Source organism: Leishmania mexicana, chromosome 34 (genome assembly GCF_000234665.1).
Source record: "Leishmania mexicana MHOM/GT/2001/U1103 complete genome, chromosome 34".
Taxonomy (NCBI): Eukaryota; Euglenozoa; class Kinetoplastea; order Trypanosomatida; family Trypanosomatidae; genus Leishmania; species Leishmania mexicana.
Genome location: NC_018338.1, coordinates 1,131,770 through 1,149,491, shown reverse-complemented (window position 1 = coordinate 1,149,491; position 17,722 = coordinate 1,131,770). Strand labels below are relative to the sequence as shown.

The 17,722-nt window shown below is 57.0% G+C and overlaps 6 protein-coding genes across 6 annotated transcripts; all 6 read left to right on the top strand.

Annotated features, from left to right (window-relative positions):
• Positions 1–267: 267 nt before the first annotated feature.
• LMXM_34_3030 (putative prenyl protein specific carboxyl methyltransferase) lies at positions 268–1,068 on the top strand (the record flags this gene model as incomplete). The annotated part of the gene is made up of 1 exon (XM_003879250.1): positions 268–1,068. One exon carries the CDS (start codon positions 268–270, stop codon positions 1,066–1,068), a length of 801 nt encoding a protein of 266 aa, XP_003879299.1.
• Positions 1,069–1,801: 733 nt separating this feature from the next.
• LMXM_34_3020 (putative phospholipase A2-like protein) lies at positions 1,802–3,163 on the top strand (the record flags this gene model as incomplete). The annotated part of the gene is made up of 1 exon (XM_003879249.1): positions 1,802–3,163. The coding sequence occupies one exon, from the start codon at positions 1,802–1,804 to the stop codon at positions 3,161–3,163; it is 1,362 nt and encodes a 453-aa protein (XP_003879298.1).
• A 1,430-nt stretch (positions 3,164–4,593) lies between these two features.
• On the top strand, positions 4,594–5,019 carry LMXM_34_3010 (glyoxalase I; the record flags this gene model as incomplete). Its single annotated transcript, XM_003879248.1, has 1 exon — positions 4,594–5,019. One exon carries the CDS (start codon positions 4,594–4,596, stop codon positions 5,017–5,019), a length of 426 nt encoding a protein of 141 aa, XP_003879297.1.
• A 3,549-nt stretch (positions 5,020–8,568) lies between these two features.
• LMXM_34_3000 (conserved hypothetical protein) lies at positions 8,569–9,951 on the top strand (the record flags this gene model as incomplete). The annotated part of the gene is made up of 1 exon (XM_003879247.1): positions 8,569–9,951. One exon carries the CDS (start codon positions 8,569–8,571, stop codon positions 9,949–9,951), a length of 1,383 nt encoding a protein of 460 aa, XP_003879296.1.
• Positions 9,952–12,146: 2,195 nt separating this feature from the next.
• Positions 12,147–13,388, top strand: LMXM_34_2990 (conserved hypothetical protein; the record flags this gene model as incomplete). Its single annotated transcript, XM_003879246.1, has 1 exon — positions 12,147–13,388. One exon carries the CDS (start codon positions 12,147–12,149, stop codon positions 13,386–13,388), a length of 1,242 nt encoding a protein of 413 aa, XP_003879295.1.
• A 2,405-nt stretch (positions 13,389–15,793) lies between these two features.
• Positions 15,794–17,233, top strand: LMXM_34_2980 (putative chaperone protein DNAj; the record flags this gene model as incomplete). The annotated part of the gene is made up of 1 exon (XM_003879245.1): positions 15,794–17,233. One exon carries the CDS (start codon positions 15,794–15,796, stop codon positions 17,231–17,233), a length of 1,440 nt encoding a protein of 479 aa, XP_003879294.1.
• Between the last annotated feature and the right edge of the window lie 489 nt (positions 17,234–17,722).

Below are 17,722 nucleotides of genomic sequence, written 5' to 3'. Positions count from 1 at the left end.
ATGAGCACTTGACTCGGGCGTTAATGGCCTTGTCGTTCTCGTCGTGTTCTTTCCCCCTTGTTCTCTCTCCGCGCACGTCGATTTCATTTCGTTGCCACCTCGTTATGGGAAACCTGGATCAAGGATTCGATTGGTCCAAGGGTGTAGGTGACTTCTGCCTTGGACCGGTAATACGCCCGCTGTCTTTGCCGTTGTGGGCGCGTATGCGAATCCGTCTTCTCCCTGAATGGACCCCATCGACTGCAAAGCCTAGGACCCCGTTGAGCAATGAGCCACTCGAGCGCACCAGAGGAGTTGACGGGCGAAAAGGAAGCCATCAGGCGCATCAATCGTGAGCTGCAGCGCAACCTCATCTTGGAAACGGCCCTAATTGCTTTTGCCCTTGGTGTGCTGGCCTTGGCAGGTGTACTTCTCGCTGCATACGGATGGCACACACACGATGACAGCCTGTTCGCTCTTGGACTGTATATCCTTGTTGTGCATATTGCCTTCCACGTCTTGGAGTTTCTTGTGGCGGGGTTCACTCGCCCTCACGACACCCACCCCGATGCCTTCATGGTGTTTCACTCGACACCGTACCTCATCGCCAGTGGAACGGCGCTGCTGGAATTTTTTGTGGAGCTGTACGCCATCCCTGAGACGTGGAAGCTGGACCCCACTCGTCATGCTGTACTTGGTTTTTTCGTGCGAGTGAACTACGCCTCGGCGCTGCTTTTCACCCTTCTTGTCGTTGTTTTCTACGGCATCCGTGTCGTGTCAATGCTGCAGTGCGGCTCCAACTTTTCCCTCATGATTGAGCACGAGCGGCACTCCAATCATCAGCTTGTGACGCATGGCCTGTATCGGTATCTGCGCCACCCAGCCTATTTTGGATGGTTTTGGCGCACGTGTTGCGCGCAGTGGATTCTGGCAAACCCGGTCTCCGCTGTGGTACACACCGGTGTAACGTGGTACTTCTTCCGGTCCCGTATCGCTTACGAGGAGGCCACGCTGCAGCGACCAGACTACTATGGGGAGGCGTACAAGAGGTACAAGGCGCGCACCATCGTCGGGATTCCGTTTTTGTAAGCAGTATCTGCTGCATGTGGCCGTATACTCGCCGTGCATCGGGCCTTAGCGGAACCTCGGAAAAAAAGACGGAGGCCTGCGGCTCGTGTGTGTGTGTGCCTCCACGGCGCCCCTCTTGTGCTACGCCGTCACAGCACCGGTGCGCCGTAGTGTGGAACCAAAATGCACACTGCCAAAGACATAAAGAAGCAGGATCAGTAGAACAACAAAAAAAAAAGACACGGAGTAAGCCTGCATTGATGTGATGTACCGCTGCTCATGCGAATTTCCACCCGGCGACTTCACCTTCCGTGCGACCCTACCAACTCTTGCGGAGTGACCGCAGACATACAGCTCACTAGCAACGCCATGTGCGCAATCCTCACTTTCCTCCCGTGGGTCTGGTGCAGTATGCTGCACGCTTACGAGGTTCACGTGTACCGTGGGGTGTGTCTCTGTGTTTGATGTCTGTTCGACCCCCCCACTCCTTCCTTGCTTCTCTACCCCTTCTGCATGTATTTTGTTTTGTGTTTTTGGTGCGATGGTTGTTGCGCCTTCTTCTCTTTTCGCTTTTTTGTCTGTCGGTGAGTCACTGATTCGCACTGAAGCCCTTGGCGCGCCTTTTTGTTGCCCCGGCAAGCTGTGACAGCACCACCCCTATCCCATTTACACATTACACATAGCAACGCGCCAAACGATCATTATATATATATATATATTCTCTACGTACAATCGCACACACTCATCGCGCGCAATGCACCCAATCTTAGACTACGTCTTGTCTATTCACTACCTGCCGACTGGCTCGTCGGTGCTGCTGTCGTGCCTTGCGGCGGCATGGGGGGTGGATTGGAAGACATGCTTCGTGATGACGTGTGTGGGTTCACTTGTGACGTGCGCCGTCTTCTACGTTCAGCCCTTGCAGTGCTTTTCCCCACTCGGGGGAAACTTCAATGTGGGCACGCGAGAGGTATGTGGTGACCGAGGTGCCATGAAGCCTCCCGTCACCGTCGTCTACCCGACGCCTAGCGGCACGCCGCGGAGTGGCATTCAGTACGTTCCATTTGGCGACCGCGGGTACCTGGTTGGGATGGCCAGTTACACTAAAGTTCCCTACGTACTGGTGAAGGACCTTTGCCTTCTGCGCAGGAAGATGCGGTCCAACGCGGATCCGGCGCCGCTCTTCCAGCGCGATGGCATCCCACGTCCGATGATCTTGTTCAGCCATGGTCTTGGCGGGTTTCCGCACTTGTACAGCACTCTGCTAATGGACCTCGCTGCGCGCGGGGCCATCGTGTTTGCTGTCTCGCACATGGACGGCAGCGCTGCCTACTGCCGTGACGCCGGGAGGGACCTTCGCGTTCCGCTGAACACCCAGATAGGCTGGACCACCGAGGATCGCGCTCCGCAGCTAGAGGTTCGCATCCGAGAGACCCTCAACACAATCAAGCGCATCCGCAACGGCGAGCTACTGCTCGCCCTGGGGTACGACAGGAAGACGGTGGACACGTACATCGCAATGGAGCCGCGCGTTCACCTCGTTGGGCATTCGTTTGGCGGTGCGACGTGTCTGGCGGCGGCCCTGAATGACACGCAAGACGCGAGTGAAAGGGGTGGAGTGAGCAGCATCGCCAGCACTGTCGTCTACGACCCGTGGATGATCCCTCTGCGAAAGACGATGTTCTACGACAAGCTCACCGACAAGAAGCAATCGGTCCACTTCACCACCCCAACGCTGCAGGTCTTCTCCGAGGAGTGGGTGAGGAGCAAGGAGCAGCACGCTTTCTTCGAGGAGGTCAAGGCCATTGTCGATGCGCAGCCGCGCACGACAGAGGAGAGCGCTCTTGTGGCAGCAGTCGACGCCAAGCTGAAGGTGATGAGGACGTCATGGTACACGATGAAGGACTACCGCGGCACTGGGCACTTGTCGTGCACGGACGTCTCATTGTTCAGTCCGGTGTTGTACCGCGCAGCTTACATGACGGCATCACCGCGAGGCTCCATTGTGGCGCTCGCAGCAGACACACTGCTGTTCATTGAAAAGGTCTCCGGCCCGTTGCCTCTCGATACCAAACTTCTCAACAACTCGGCGCTCGCCGCTACGCCGAAGGCGTAAAGGTTGTTTCGCCACTTTACACGCCGAGCAACCATGGGCTGCCTCACCGGCTCCCGCCTTGCCAGCGACGAGAGACAGAGATCCAGTGAACCGTAGTCCAGGAAAACTGTGATTCGAGTCCTCGCACCTTGGCAAGCGAGCTGGGTGATGGAAATAATCTGACTTCTGCTTTACGAGCGGCTGTTGAAGCGCCGTCAACTCCCTCTCACACACATACAAACAGCGAGCTCTCTCGACATCGCTTGACACACTCCCGAAGTGGTTTGCTTCTCTTTTTTTCTTTGGGAGAGGGTGTGGGACTGTTGTGTGGCGCTAATGCACACCTTTCGTCTTATCTGTATGTCTATTATCTCACCATGCTGTGTCCCTACCCACCCAATGAGGCACATCGGTGCACAACACACTGAGCTGCTGCGCGACCTTTGCAGGTGTATGGAGCTAAACAAAACGAACAGGAACTCGTCGATCCAGTTCCTCTTCCCGTTCCTTTTCCCGATCCCTTTGTTTTTTTTTCCTTATGCTACAGATTGGTGATTTCCGGCGTGTGTCCGCGATCGCTTGTGCCGGACCAATAGACCATTTCGCAGGCCATTCTGCGTCCTGCCAAGTCACTGTAGCGCTACGGAGCAACGATAAAGAATAGGCAAGGGCAACGCTGCGCGCTAGTCTCGTCTGTGTATTCCTCAAGGGCCAAGAGTGGACCTCATCCCTTGTGACGAAATGCGCGACAGTGGCTGAGAAAAAAAAACAGAATCACCGCAGCGTGCATGCGCCGCCCTCTTGTTGTTCGATTTCCAGATGCATATTGAGACTCCAATGCGACCAGTCGCCGCACCACCTTACGGAATAGCGCGGCGCGCACCTAGGCCGCCGCCGCCTGCTACGCGCGCGACAGAGACGCCATCGCGCGTGCCCCGGAGCGCGGGACGCTGTGCGCGGCGCGATTCGACGGCAGGGCGGTGTGTCCTGGACGGCCAGAGTGTAGCCGTTGTGCCGCGGAGCTGGGTGAGCTGGGGTTGTGCATACGCTTATTCGTTGACTTTTGTGTGGTAGAACAACACATTGACAGAATCAAGGGTCCCTCTTCAAGGGATTACGTTAGCGAAATGGATGTTTTCTTTTGCCAGGGTATCTGGACTGTCTGCTGCTGCCCACATATGCGCTTGCTCTACGCCTCACTCTGCACCGCCTTTTTTTCCGCCCTTTCGCCTTCCAATCAATCCCTTCTTCCTCACGCGTGCCTGTGGACGGAATCCTACATTCCCCACGCGCCCAGGTATCTAGGATTTCTGCACTACCCACCTGTCGCACCTCTCCCTGTGTCTCGCTCGCCTCACATCGCGTCGGTTGCTGTCTTCGACGTCCCAAGTTTCTTTTTTCTCTCCCGTTTTGTTTTTCTTCTACCAAAGAGCTCGACAAAGGCAAGGGAAATGCCGTCTCGTCGTATGCTGCACACTATGATTCGCGTCGGCGACCTCGACCGCTCCATCAAATTCTACACGGAACGTCTGGGGATGAAGGTGCTACGGAAGTGGGATGTTCCGCAGGACAAGTACACCCTCGTCTTTCTTGGGTACGGCCCCGAGATGAGCTCGACGGTTCTGGAGCTGACGTACAACTACGGTGTCACATCCTACAAGCACGACGAAGCGTACGGGCATATTGCCATTGGGGTGGAGGACGTGAAGGAGCTGGTGACGGACATGCGCAAGCATAACGTGCCGATCGACTACGAAGACGAGAGCGGCTTCATGGCGTTTGTGGTCGACCCGGACGGGTATTACATTGAGCTGCTCAACGAGAAGATGATGATGGAGAAGGCGGAGGCGGATATGAAGGAGCAGGGCACTGCATAGGGCCCCCCATTACTTCCTTTTCGCTGTTCTTCCCTGCCTGCCTCGCTGACCACTTTTCGTTTGTTCCGCCCTTCTGGTCTCGTGAGAACCGTCGCTCGTGTTGGCCTTGCGCGGACATTCTGCGACACGAATCCAGGTCTTTCCGCCTTATGTGATTTCCGTCCGCACACCCACCACCATGCGTTAGCGCTGTCTTTTGTCGCCGCGACAATCCTCTCTACTACCCTTTGCGGTGGAGTTCGTTCAACTAATGTTTTCTCTCAAGCCGGTGGAGGAAGCTCGGCCGGAGTGTGGCGAGGAGAGTAATGGTTGAGGGAGCATCACTCTTTCTCCGTGACCCTTCTCTGCCCCTATCTCTCTCTTTCGCTGATGGGTGCCGTCCCGGGCGTGCGCACAAGGATGGCTTGGCAAACCGTCTCGCGTCCTCCACGCAGCTGACCCGGGGGACGGAGCCAGTGACGGATTGTTTACACCTTTCGAGAAATCACTTGTTGTGGTTTTCCACCTTATCTTTGTTCCAGTCGTGAAAACCGCGCCACCCCGACCTCTGCTTCCCTGCAGTATCAGCTACAGCGCAGCAGGCAGCTTCTGGCACTGTTGAGCGACCTTTCTTTTTCGCACGGGACGGCGTCTGGCTTATCTGCGTGTGCTGCGCAGCAATCCGGCTGACGTCAAAGCAAGTTGGAGCGTGAAGGAAAAGGTCATCGGGCAGCGGCACGAATGCCACCCCGCTGTTTCTGATGTGATGACACAAGGCAGACGTCGAGCGTGGGGGATATGCCGCTTTTTTTCTCGCTCGCTGCGGTAGAGCAGAGCACCAACCAAGAAAGACAATGCGGCAAGCTACAATACACAATGGTTGGGAGAAACCGTCCCGCAGCAAAAGATCATGGATGTTGAGCTGAAGACACGACGGGATACCCTCCTCACACATATCCGCATCGGCTCCTGTCCGTACTTTGCATTCCTGCAGCGACGGATGACGGGCAGTGGTGGCATGCGGTCAACTGCTGCGCTAGCATTGCAGCACCGCTCCCGCTCACCAGAGCCTGCACCTCCGCTTGTGCCGGCTATAAGAACAGTTGATCCGGCGTGGTGCCTCGCATGCGATGTGGCATTCACTGACTTCTCGAAGCAGACGACGTTGGAAGCCATCATCTTGCACCCCACTGAGGTGCACCTCACACACGCAGCACCGGGGCTCCCCCCCCTCGGCACCCCTTGTGTGCATCCTCAGCGCGACAGGCCGGGAGCTCTGGGCGGGGCCGGCGCACGTGCGCATGCACCGGCCTCCCTCTCCGCCTGGACACGGCCCCGCGGCTGTGAAAGGCGTGCGAGTGAGGAAGAGGGCGGAGTGCCTCCCGCTGCCACAGCCTCACGGCAGTTTGCTGACGGTCGCGGCGCATGCGGGCAGGCCATCCAGGCACGCCCTCCCCAACCCTCCCCCCTCCCACACACACCACGCTGGCACGGACGGAAATGGACGGTGAAGGCAGCGAGTCCCCGTCCTTCAGGCAAGCACGCCGTCTGGAGGCCGGCCGCGGGCTGGCACCAATGCGAGCACTGCGCGCTGGCGGTGTGAAGCACAGCGGGCATGGTGCACCACAGCGAGGCAAAGCACCCGGCGGTACGCGGAGCGCGAGGGAGGGGCGGGAGCGGCGCAGCTGCGGGAAGCACGAGTCACTGCACCCCGTTACGGAATAGCGCGGCGCGCACCTAGGCCGCCGTCGCCTGCTACGCGGGCGACAGAGACGCCATCGCGCGTGCCCCGGAGGTGGGTGAGCTGGGGTTGTGCATACGTTTAATCGTTGACTTGTGTGTGGTAGAAGAGTAGGTGGAAGCAAGCAATGACAGAGAGCACAATGCAGTGCTGTATATAGACAGCCATAGCCTGTGTTCGAGGATGACCTAGCGTCACGCCTTCTTACTGTTGTGAGTGGAGGAGGATGCGTGCGGAAGCTGTCAGAAAGGGGAGAGAGGAATGAACGGCATGTGCTCTCACCTCTGCTTCCGCCTGTCTTGCTGGGCCTTGGGCTCTTTTTTTTGTCACTCAACCCTTGTGAGGATCAACATCACTGTGATCTACGGGCGACTGCTGCCGTCGGAAACCATGGCGGCAAACATATCGAAGAGAAGCACGGAAAAAAAAAACGCACTCTCTTAGAGCAGAGGCAGTGCGGCGAGCTTATACCATTTTGTGCGTGAGAAACGTCGGTTGTAGCGTAGGTGTTCACCGAAAAGCACTTTCACAGGAAACTGTTTCGCATCCGCGATGCGTCGGAGGCGTGGTACACACCCGCCGTTCTCGGGTAAGGCGAAACGCCGGCTGATTGACCAGGGATCGTGCTTTCGCGTGACTGCGGTGTCTCCGACTAGAATCTCGCGAAGGCTTTCGCACGCGTGGCGATGGGTGTGATGTGAAGGCCCTGATCGCGCAGCTGTCCACCGAGGGCGTGCCCACGAACCATTGGTAGAAGCACGGCCACATGGCGTTTATCTTTGACCCAGACAGGTACAAGAGGGAAGCACTTAACGAAAAGGTGATGCTGGTGGTGCTGAAGGCGCAGAATTCAGGAGCAGGGGCCGACCTCCTGCGCGAAAGAGTAACAAACAAAACGCTAGCAGGTGATAAGGTGTGGTGTCATTCGTGACTCCGCGAATGTGGGGCACAATCGCAACGCACACTCTTTGCCTTCTCTCTTCCATGCTCAGCTGATCTGTGTCAACGGTTTCTGCGCCAACTGCCAGGGTCGCTTGTAGAACCCTCTCATCGCCGAGCAGACGGTGCTGGCTAGATTTTCGCGCACCATTCCATGCACAGCGTTTTGTGTGTATGTCTGTGTGTGTGTGCTGAGGCGTGCAGATCGCCGACCAATTCGAACGGCACAGATGCTTGCCACCGTTGGAGAGAGTAGGTGAGGAGGAGGTCAGCGATGATATTTCGCTCAGCTTTTCTCCCGTTACCTTTTGTGTTCATCACGCTCACGTTCTCGATGAACAAAGGATGATGAAACGCGATCAAAGCACAGAATCAGCGTACACTCAACGCTTATGTTTTCTCGTCCTCACGGTCATGGCGGGGGGGGCGGGGAGGAAGGTGTCACTCTAGCAATGCCTGGACTCCACTCGTCCCCCTCCCCCATCCATTTGGCCGGATGGGAAAAGGTCTGACGGGTGAGCCGGGCGATTTACTCGCTGGTGTGCATGAACACACACACACACGCGGGCATTGCCCTTGCGTCTCCTTTGCACGATGTGCACCTCACGTTGAAAGAGCGATTACGCCCACGTCAAAACGGTACTGCCTCGACTCTGCTCACCGTTTCTCTTCTCTGCCTTTCCGCTGCGGTGTCGTCACTTTACGTATTGTGCTTTCTACTCCCTTTTTGTGGCCATTCGGCTGATGGGTGTGCTAGCCACATATACACTGACCGAGGCATCAGCATCTTTACACTGGACTGGCGGTCGCAATGTGCGTGTGCCAACGTGTATCTTCAGAACAAGCACTAAAGCAACAAGCGTGCATACAGACTAGGTGAGGCCGTCGCCATGCTTGGGATTCAGTCCTGGTACACCGCATTGGCGGTTCCAACCATCGTCATTGGCGGCTTCGTGGCCACTCGCAAGCGCTTAGCGTACCAGTGGAGAGAGGAGCTGATGGACCCGGATGGCGCCGCGTACCCGACCATGACAGATGCCGATATGGAATTTTTTCGCCGCGTTGCACCGGCCAGTGCTGTGGCAGCGGCTGAGGCGGTCGCGGCACCGCTGCAGCGGCAGCGAGCCGAGCTACAAAGCACACCTGCAGCCCATGCTTCGACAGAGGGGGCACACGGCGTCGCCCTCACGGCAAAGGAGAACATCGGGGTGTGCGTGCGAAGCAATGTTCTGCCGCCGGAGGTGCGAAACGTTTTGCTTAACGAAGTTCAGCGCTGGTCGCACACGCTCGGCAGCACCGTGGATCTGCGCAAGATCATCGCTGTTGAACAATCAGTGCAACTCGCGATCGAGAGGGAGGCACTGGAAAGCAGCGAAGTGGACGGGCGCTCCTCATCCAATTCCAGCGCAGCGTCGTCGACGCCGCTTGACTTTGGATTCCTGAAGCATACGCGGGTCATTGCGGACCATCCCGAGGAGATCCAGCTCATGAAAGCACCGTGGGGCTCGGGAGACCGGATTCGCCTCGCGGAAATGCCGGCCTCTCTGCGCTACCTCGTTGAGCGTACTCGTCACACGTTCGAGGGTATAGGGCGGCTGAGGCACGTCTACATCGAGTACTCCCCGACAGGCCAGTTCTACCGGGCACCTCGACCGCCAAAGACGTATGACGGCCACGACTACGTCATCATCCCACTTCGACGTGACCACTGTGACACGGTTGTGACGATGAGCCCGGTGCTACGCTCGCGAGTGAGTGATTTGCGCGAAGTTGTGCGGCACTCGTGGACTAATCGCGATGTGGATGTGTTGCTGCCGAGCGGGTGTATGCTGCGTGTGTATGGCACCGCGCGGTACGAGTGGGGATGGGGGATTCGACCGGGGCCCACGTGGTTTGGGAGCCGGCTGAATCCGCGCAGTCCTGCAAAGGCGGCTGGATGTGACGTGGACCCTTGCGCTGGACTGTTGTGCCGGTTGAAGAACGGACTACGGACGTACCTAGGGATGCAGCAGTCCTCTATAGTGGTTTCCCCACCAACCTGTAGTGCCCCAACGGACGCGGCGCTGATCGTCTTGCACTATGAAGGACCTCGCTCGTTAACAAAGCAGCGCTCCCTCTTGCTGGAGCCAGAGATCTGGATCTTTGGCCGCGCACCGTCTGTCGAGTCTTTTGCAACGTGGACCGAGGACCGCCCCACAGCCGACGCCGTTGGTGAGGAAGGTCTCCTATGGTTTATGATGCGCAACTACTTGGACATGCTCACGGTGAGCTAACCGTTGGCCTCAAAGAATTTTGAGGATGCTAGTACGATGATGATAGCACGCTGGCGGTGAATATAGAAGAGCCCCCGCGTGTGGCGGATGTCGGCTAGTACATATGCGGATGTTACGTGAGTGCGGGTGTGTGACGTCTGCAGAGAACAAAAAAAAAACTTTATCCCTGTCGCTCAAGTTCTCTTCCAGTTGGTGAAGCGGCTGACGGTTGCCCGAGGCAACAGGAAAGAGAACTGGGCCTCACTCCACCGAGAGCCAAAGCTTCGCCGCGAATGAGCGACCGTAAGGCGGAGGTAACATTGCAGCCGCCTCTGAAGTGCCTCGTCCGTGTCTTCTATGAAGCACGTGCACAGGCAATGAAAGCAAGGTTGACAGAAACGAAAAATGCACGCGCCTCCTCGCGCGCTGCCCGAGCATGTTTTTTCCTTTTCCTGTCTTTTTTTATACATTGCGGTGATTCTTGTCTCCTTGACTGCTGTCCCGTGCACTACTCCATATCTCTGTACGCCCCTTCTTGTGTTTGCTTGCTTTCCTCAACACCAACTTCAATACAGGTGGTGCTCGTCGTGGAAAACACATTCGCGACCACCCTCACATACCTAACCCTGCACATACGCACACAAAGGCACTAATACAACGCTTGAGTGTGTCAGGGTGTGTCTCGCCGGTGCACTCGACGGAGGCAGCGACCGCATAATCATTTCATTTGTTTCTGCTTCTCCATTTGGTGTCGGGTTCAGGTTAAGTGGCACCTATCCCACCGCTGTCGCAGCGGTAGCTCCAACATATTCTTTTCTGGTTCACAGTAGTTCACAACTGACGGGACGAACGCTGCTCTCTAAAACATCTTCTGTCCCTCTCACTGTGCGCTGTTTCCCTCTCCTTTTCTGTTGTTGGGCCGTTCTCCGCCCTGTCTGAGCTCTGCACTCCTTCTCTCTGCGAAACACGGAAGCGAGCGCGCATACACGGAGGAAGTACGCTTCTCATCTAGAGTTCCATTCTTCGTGTGTGTGCGTGTCTTTGGTTCTTCTCTCTCTCTGTGTCAGCGTTGTTTGTGTCAGTTTTGCAGGAAGAAGTCTCGCGTGACCCTTGACGGAGAGACAGAGACAGAGTGGAGCGGGGGGAGGAGGTGAAGCCATCTTTCCATTTGTTTTATCTCACCTCACATCCCACCTCCTACAACATTTTTTTTCTGTGCCTGTGTGTGTGTTGTCGTTGCCGCTGTGGGGTGTCTCAGACGTGCGCGCCTGGTTTCGCGCTTGCGCGGTTTTGTTGTTGTTTTGCCCCTTTGCTTGTGCGCTGTTGTTGTTTCGCGAGACCATTGCCTGGCATTCTTCCTCCCTTCTCCTCTTATTGACCAGCTACCTGCCTCTCTCGCCTCCCCCTCCGCCTCTGGTGTGCGTGTGCCCGCATCCATCACGTCCCTTTTCGTTCTGTGGTGTGTTTGCGGTGCTTCCGCCTTTCTTTGCCGCACCCCTTCGAAGCCTGTAAGGACTACGGGGATCTCCCTCGTCCCCCCTTTCTCTCGCTCTCCATTACTCCCCCTTAGTTGTTTCCCTTGTGCGTGTGTCTCGGACCACACGGCCAACTTCATCACCCATTGCCATTCACCTCAGCATCCTTGCGCTTCAGTCCCCCCTCCCCCAAAGCTCACTTCCCCATCATCCGTTCTCGCCGAGTACGAGTAGCTTCTCTAATCAGAAAGAGTAACCGAGAAGACGTTGCCAGAATTCACAAAGAACAAAAAAAAAAGAAGGTAGAAAAGGACGAGCGTGCGCGCTGTGTGCGAAACGAAGTGGAGACACGGACATATCCGGTGAAGCTGCTCTTCTTCTCTCGCCGCGTGCTCGCTTGCACGTCCTCTCTTCTTTCTCTTCTCCATCTTGTGTTTTGGGTGTTTCCACAGTCTCCTTCCTGCCCACACCTCTGTCACTTTTCTCTCTAAGGGCGTGCCACCACTTTGTGTGGGTGTGGATGTGGGTGTGGGTGTGGGTGTGCTCGCTGTCGTCTGTGTTTCGTTCGTGTCTCTGCGTTCCGGTAGATCTGTGAAAAGGAGAAGGCGGAAGTGTTGTCTGCCGCAACAGGAGACGACCCTGCGCCTGTTTGCCATCTGAGAGGTGAAAAGGACGTTCCTCTGCGCCCTAGCCACCGCATTGCTCGCTCTATTTGCTGTTTTTAAGCCGGCTCGCAGGAAGATGAGGGCCTGTCAATTTTACGCCCGTCCTGCATTCCGTGGGCTTGTGCGGAGTGCTGTGGCTACACCCGTACGCACGATCTCGCAGAGCACGCCCTTGTCGTCGAGCACGCATGACATCGATGTAAGCAGCAGCAGCAGCGGTGGTACCGTTAGTACCAATTCAGAAAGAACTTCTTGGCCGCACGTGTCGTCACGCTTCTCTTCCTGTCCCGTGACTGGCGACTGTGCCGCCATTCGGAAGTATCCATACAAGGTTATCAGCACGGAGCAGGAACTAAAAGAAGCCGTTGAGGTGTTGCAGCGCAGTCGGCAGATCGCCATCGACGTTGAGGCTTTCTGCACCCCAGAGGCAATCAAGACGCCTCAGCTTGGTCGTGTCTCGCTTGTGCAGACATGCAGTGACGTGGTACCGGTCGTGTTCTTGTTCGACGTTCTCTCGTTGTCAGTGCCGGTCTTCGTGCAGGCTATCCGGTCCGTGTTCCATGACGAGACAATTAGAAAGCTCTTCTTCGACTGCCGACGCGACATCGAAGCACTGAGCACGCAGATGGACTTGACGCCGAAGCGTGTTCTGGATTTGCAGCTCCTTTTTACCGCCGTGCAGTGGAAGCTGCGCAGCGTGAACCGGCGGTCTGGCATGACGTACGTGCTCAAGAGTGTAGCCGGTATCCACCGGCAGGAGGGCGACTCCGCCGTACAGACAGCCATGATGGTCGGCGACCGCCCTGTTTGGGATACGCGACCGCTGCCGGAGCACTTCCTCGAGTACGCTGCCGACGATGTTCGGCACATCCACCTCCTCTCCACGTACTTTCCGTCTCTGACTCAGCAGGTGTCGGAGGCAGCGGTGGAGCGGCTGACGGCGCAGTACGTCCAGCACTACGGCGTCGGACATGCGGTGACCGAAGAGGCCGACGCCCAGCCAGCTCAGGTGAACACGGCTTGGCTGGAGCGGTACATTGGCCCCGGCGGGGTCTGCAGCTTCTGTGGTAGCAAGGGGCACACGGAGACGGAGTGCTTCCGCAAGCTGAATGGCAATATGCGCTGCTCCTTCTGCGGTGGTATGGGCCACACGGCGCGTAATTGCTTCCAGAAGCACCCCGAGCTGCTCAAGTGCGACCGCTGCGGCCAGCTAGGGCACAGTACCGCGAACTGCTTCCGTGCGAACCCGTGCAAGCACTGCGGCGGCAACCACCGAAGTGAGAACTGCCACTACCGCGCGCATATCGCGAATGCCTGAGCTGCCTCCGAGAGAGAAAGAGTCGCATCGTTGCAAGACGCAAGCCAGCAGGTGTGTGTGTGTGTGGAGGGGGGAGCGCGTGCCAGCTTTTTTTAGAGAAGCTGAGCGCGTACTCCGTCCAGGATGCGTTCTTTGGTGTATTTCGGTACGATCCCCCTCCCGCCGTAATACGATGTCGCAGATGAACTCCGTTCAAGCTCGATCTGCTCGTGATGACTGGCTGTGATCACCACCGCCGGCCTGCTTTTCTTTTTTTATCCTTGTTTGTATAACGTGTTTGACTGTGTTTGACCTGTCTCATTCTGGCACAGAAGGAAGTCAACCTGCCACGGGGACAAAGCCCCGAGGAGAAGGGAAAGGAAGGGCGATGGTGGTTGATGGCGGACGCGCAGATGGCCTTGAGCGGTGCGTGGACCACGGTGAGCGCCGTCAAGGGCGTTCGTTCCACCCCATCTCGTTTATCCTCTCGGTTCTCCCTCCCCCCCACGCTTTCCATCCTCTCAACACGCTCGGGGAGTCTTCTTCCACTCTGGCAACCTCGAGCATGCACTTTTTCAGTTTGTCTTTTCCTCCCATCTTGCACTTTTGGGCCGAGGGGTGTATGATCAGGGTGATGGTACACAGGGTGCGAGGGTTGGTGTGGTTCCTGTAAAGAAGGGAGATGGTCATCTATACGCCGACCTCATGCCTGCGCTTCTTTTTCGTACTCACTTGTCGCACATCCACATAGGCGTTCCAGCAAAAAAAAAGAAAATTAGATGGTTCTCTTCTGCTCAAACCAAACAGCAGCAGGACGGTGGGGAGGGTTGATCGTGTCAACGCGAGTCTGTGTGAATCTGTCCCTGGGGTCGGATGGAGGGTAGAAACGTTTCCCTCCTCCCTCCCGCACCTCTCTCACCACTTACAAAGAGGTGAGGCGGAGCAACGCACTTTCTGGTCTCCGTATCTCTCGTGAAGCTGCCCAGCCCTCTGCTTGCTGCTGTTGGTCTGCACAGTGTAACCTTTTCCCCCTGTTGACTCCCACTTACACCTCGCACAACTTGTGTGGGCACGCTTGTGCTCTGGTCGCCGATAGTGAGTTGGTTCGGAAAGTGGATGTGGAGGATATGAAACAACTGTAGATCTCTCTATGACATGTGAGCAACCAGCTCAATGTGAGAAGCATCTTTTGTTGGACCGCTACTGCTTGTGTACTGCGAAAGCTTTGCCGTGCACTCTCACGTGTTATGTGCAGCAGACTACCTGCCGCGATGTGCGAAAACAGAAAAAAAACGCCTTTCTTCTGGTATCGCGAAACAGAACAGAGGAAAGAAAATCAAAGCACGCCGAACCGGATGCCTGCGTCACCCTGCATCGGACATGAAACTCCTGTGCACCATCTCTGAATCCTCTTCCCCGTCTCTACCACTCTACATTCGACTCTCTCCATATTGCGTCGCCGAGTGTCGCTCGATGATTTCACCGCACGGCACGAAAGAAAACAGCCGCAGTAAAAAGGGCCTTTTTTGTTTGTTGTTCGTTTCTCCCCTTTCTCCCTCTTACCCCCACGTCCTCAGCGATTGAAGCGTCACTCACACGTACGCGCGCACACATAGACACACGCACAGCCACATTCGGCAACAGGTCACACCGCACACGCACCAGTGGGGTTTTTGTGTGTTAGCGTCCCCATTGCGCGCAACCCGCAAGCACATCCGCAACAGCAGCCACGGCAGCGGTCTTCACGCCGACATCTTTGCCCTTGTGCGTCCTTTGCTCATTTGCTCGTTGGACAAAGTCGTCTCTCCCCCCCCCCCGCCACAGACACACAGAGAGAGACAGAGACAGAGACCTCCTCATTTCTCGTCTCATCTCGATTTTGCCTCCTTCCCCCTCCTTTGTCCGTTCCTCCCTCCTTCTCTATCTGTCTCGCCTCACACCGTTCCTTTGTCCTTTCGATATTGTTAGTGTGACCCTAAGCGTGTTTTCGTGTTCTTTTTGTTTCCTGCACGTGTGTGGGTGGGTGTGTGGGTGTGAGCTGCATGTGACGGCCAAGTCTGTTTTTTTTTTTCGTCTTTTGTTTTTCTGGTAAGAGGAGGAGCATACGGCAACATTCTACGGTGCAGATATTGCCGGGACTGAAAGGCAACATAGTGGTGAGACGCGTGGTGGTTCCCGACCGACAGATACCAAAGGTGACCACCCAACAAAGGGGAGGAGGGGAGGACAGACGGCGGCGCGCTTCTGAGTCGTGGTCGCTTCTCGCATGTGACATTCTCGCCTTTCACAGGATTCACATCACCGTCTATTTTATTCCGCCTTCCTCGCTGTTTTGACCCGTTGCACGGTCGCTTAGAAACACGCCGACGTGTACGTTCTCGCGTCGCGATCTCTTTTTGGATTTCCACAGAGCCTTGACGTTGGTCATGTTCCGCCATCTCTCCGCGTTGACTGCGCGCAGAGCTTGCGCCTGGAGTGCGGGGGCGTCCCTTTCCGGCGCACCTGGTGCCCCCAGCACCTTCTGTTCTTCCACCACCCCCGTCCGTTCGTACTCGAGCGGCAACAAAGACTACTACAAGATGCTCGGCGTCGATCGAAACTCCGACTTGAAGGACATTAAGAAAGCTTATCGGAAGCGCGCGTTAGAGACCCACCCGGACCAGGGCGGTAACAAGGAGGAATTTGCAGAGGTGGCCGAGGCCTACGAGGTGCTTAGTAACCCCGACAAGAGGAAGGTGTACGACCAGTACGGATCCGAGGCGGCCACGAACCCGAACATGGGCGGCGCAGGCATGGGTGGCTTCGGCGCAGGTGGCCGCTCCGCTGAGGACATCTTTGCCGAGTTTTTCCGCGGCGGAATGGGTGGGATGGGCGGGTTTGGCGATATGTTCGGCGGCGGCCCCGGTGGCCGCCAGGGTACGCCCACACTCCAGCCGTTGGAGGTGCGGACGCGGTTGACGCTGGAGGACGTGTACAAGGGCGTGACCAAGACGATGCGCGTGAACCGCCCGCAGGTGTGCTCGGATTGCACTGGCTTCGGTACCAAAAGCAAGACCGAGAAACCTAAGTGCACCCAGTGCAACGGGTCCGGGCACGTTGTGCAACAGCACCGGATGGGCCCCGGCATGGTGCAGCAGACGATCTCCGAGTGCCCGCGGTGCCGCGGCACCGGCACAGTGGCGAAGCCGGAGGATCAATGCCACAAGTGTCACGGCAAGGGCTACCGCACCGTATCGCAGGACGTCACCATTGACATCCCAGCCGGGGTGCCGTCGAATGTGACACTTGTAGTGCGCGGCGAGGGCGGCACGATCCCTGGCGCGCCGCCAGCAGACATGCACTTGCACGTCGAGCTAAGTCCCCACCGTGTCTTTCAGCGTCGCGGCAACGACCTCATTGTTAACAAGGAGGTGACGCTGCAGGAGGCGCTTCTGGGGCTGCACATGCCGCTGAAGTTGCTCGACGGCCGCACCGTCAACGTGGAGACATCGGCCGATCAAATTTTGAAGCCAGAAGGGGTGATCAAGATAACTGGAGAGGGCTTGCCTGGCACCTCCGGGGAGCGCGGTGATGTCTATATCTTCACCCACCTCAAGATGCCCAACAAGCTGAGCGATGAGCAGAAGGCACACATCAAGAAGGCGTTTGGCACGCCCGGGAAAGACGCTGACGCGTCGCCCGGCAACACTGTGAGGGCACGGGTGCTGCGCGAGTCTCGCGAGCAGCTGGAAGAGCAGAAGCGTAGCCTGTGGTCCTCCCAAGAGAGTGGTGGCTACGGCGGCGGCGGCGGCGGTGGCAGCTCTCGCCGCTCGGCGGGAAGTACGCATGGTAGTGGCGCGCAGCAGGTGGAGTGTGCAACGCAGTAGCGACCTTTTGATTTCCCTTTTTTGCACAAGTCTCTCAGAGGGTCCTCCGTCTCGAGACCAGCGAAGAAGGGAGGATGGCAGTGAGTGAGTGAGGCTGAGAAAAGCAACAGCATACCGATGGTGCTCTCCACTCGAAGAGTAACGGGCTAACGGCGGAATGGCTTGTCTGTGTGAGTGTGTGAGTGTGTGAGTGTGTGAGACACTTGGCTTATGTCTACCGTTCCCGACCGGTGCTGCCGTGCACCGGTTTCTCTTCTCCGCTTTCATGAACTTCTTTGCTGCGCGCGATTCCGTTCCCCTTCGCCACCCCTAACACACCGGCTGCATCTGTGTGCACGTGCGTGTTTGGCTGCGCGTCCGCTCGGACGCAATCGTGCTCTGTGTGTGTCAGGGGCGCCGTTTCTCGCGTCCTCATTGCTCGTCACGTCTGTGACAGCCAACCGTGTAACCCATCGCTGCATTTCAATTTCTGTCATCGTTTTTAACGCG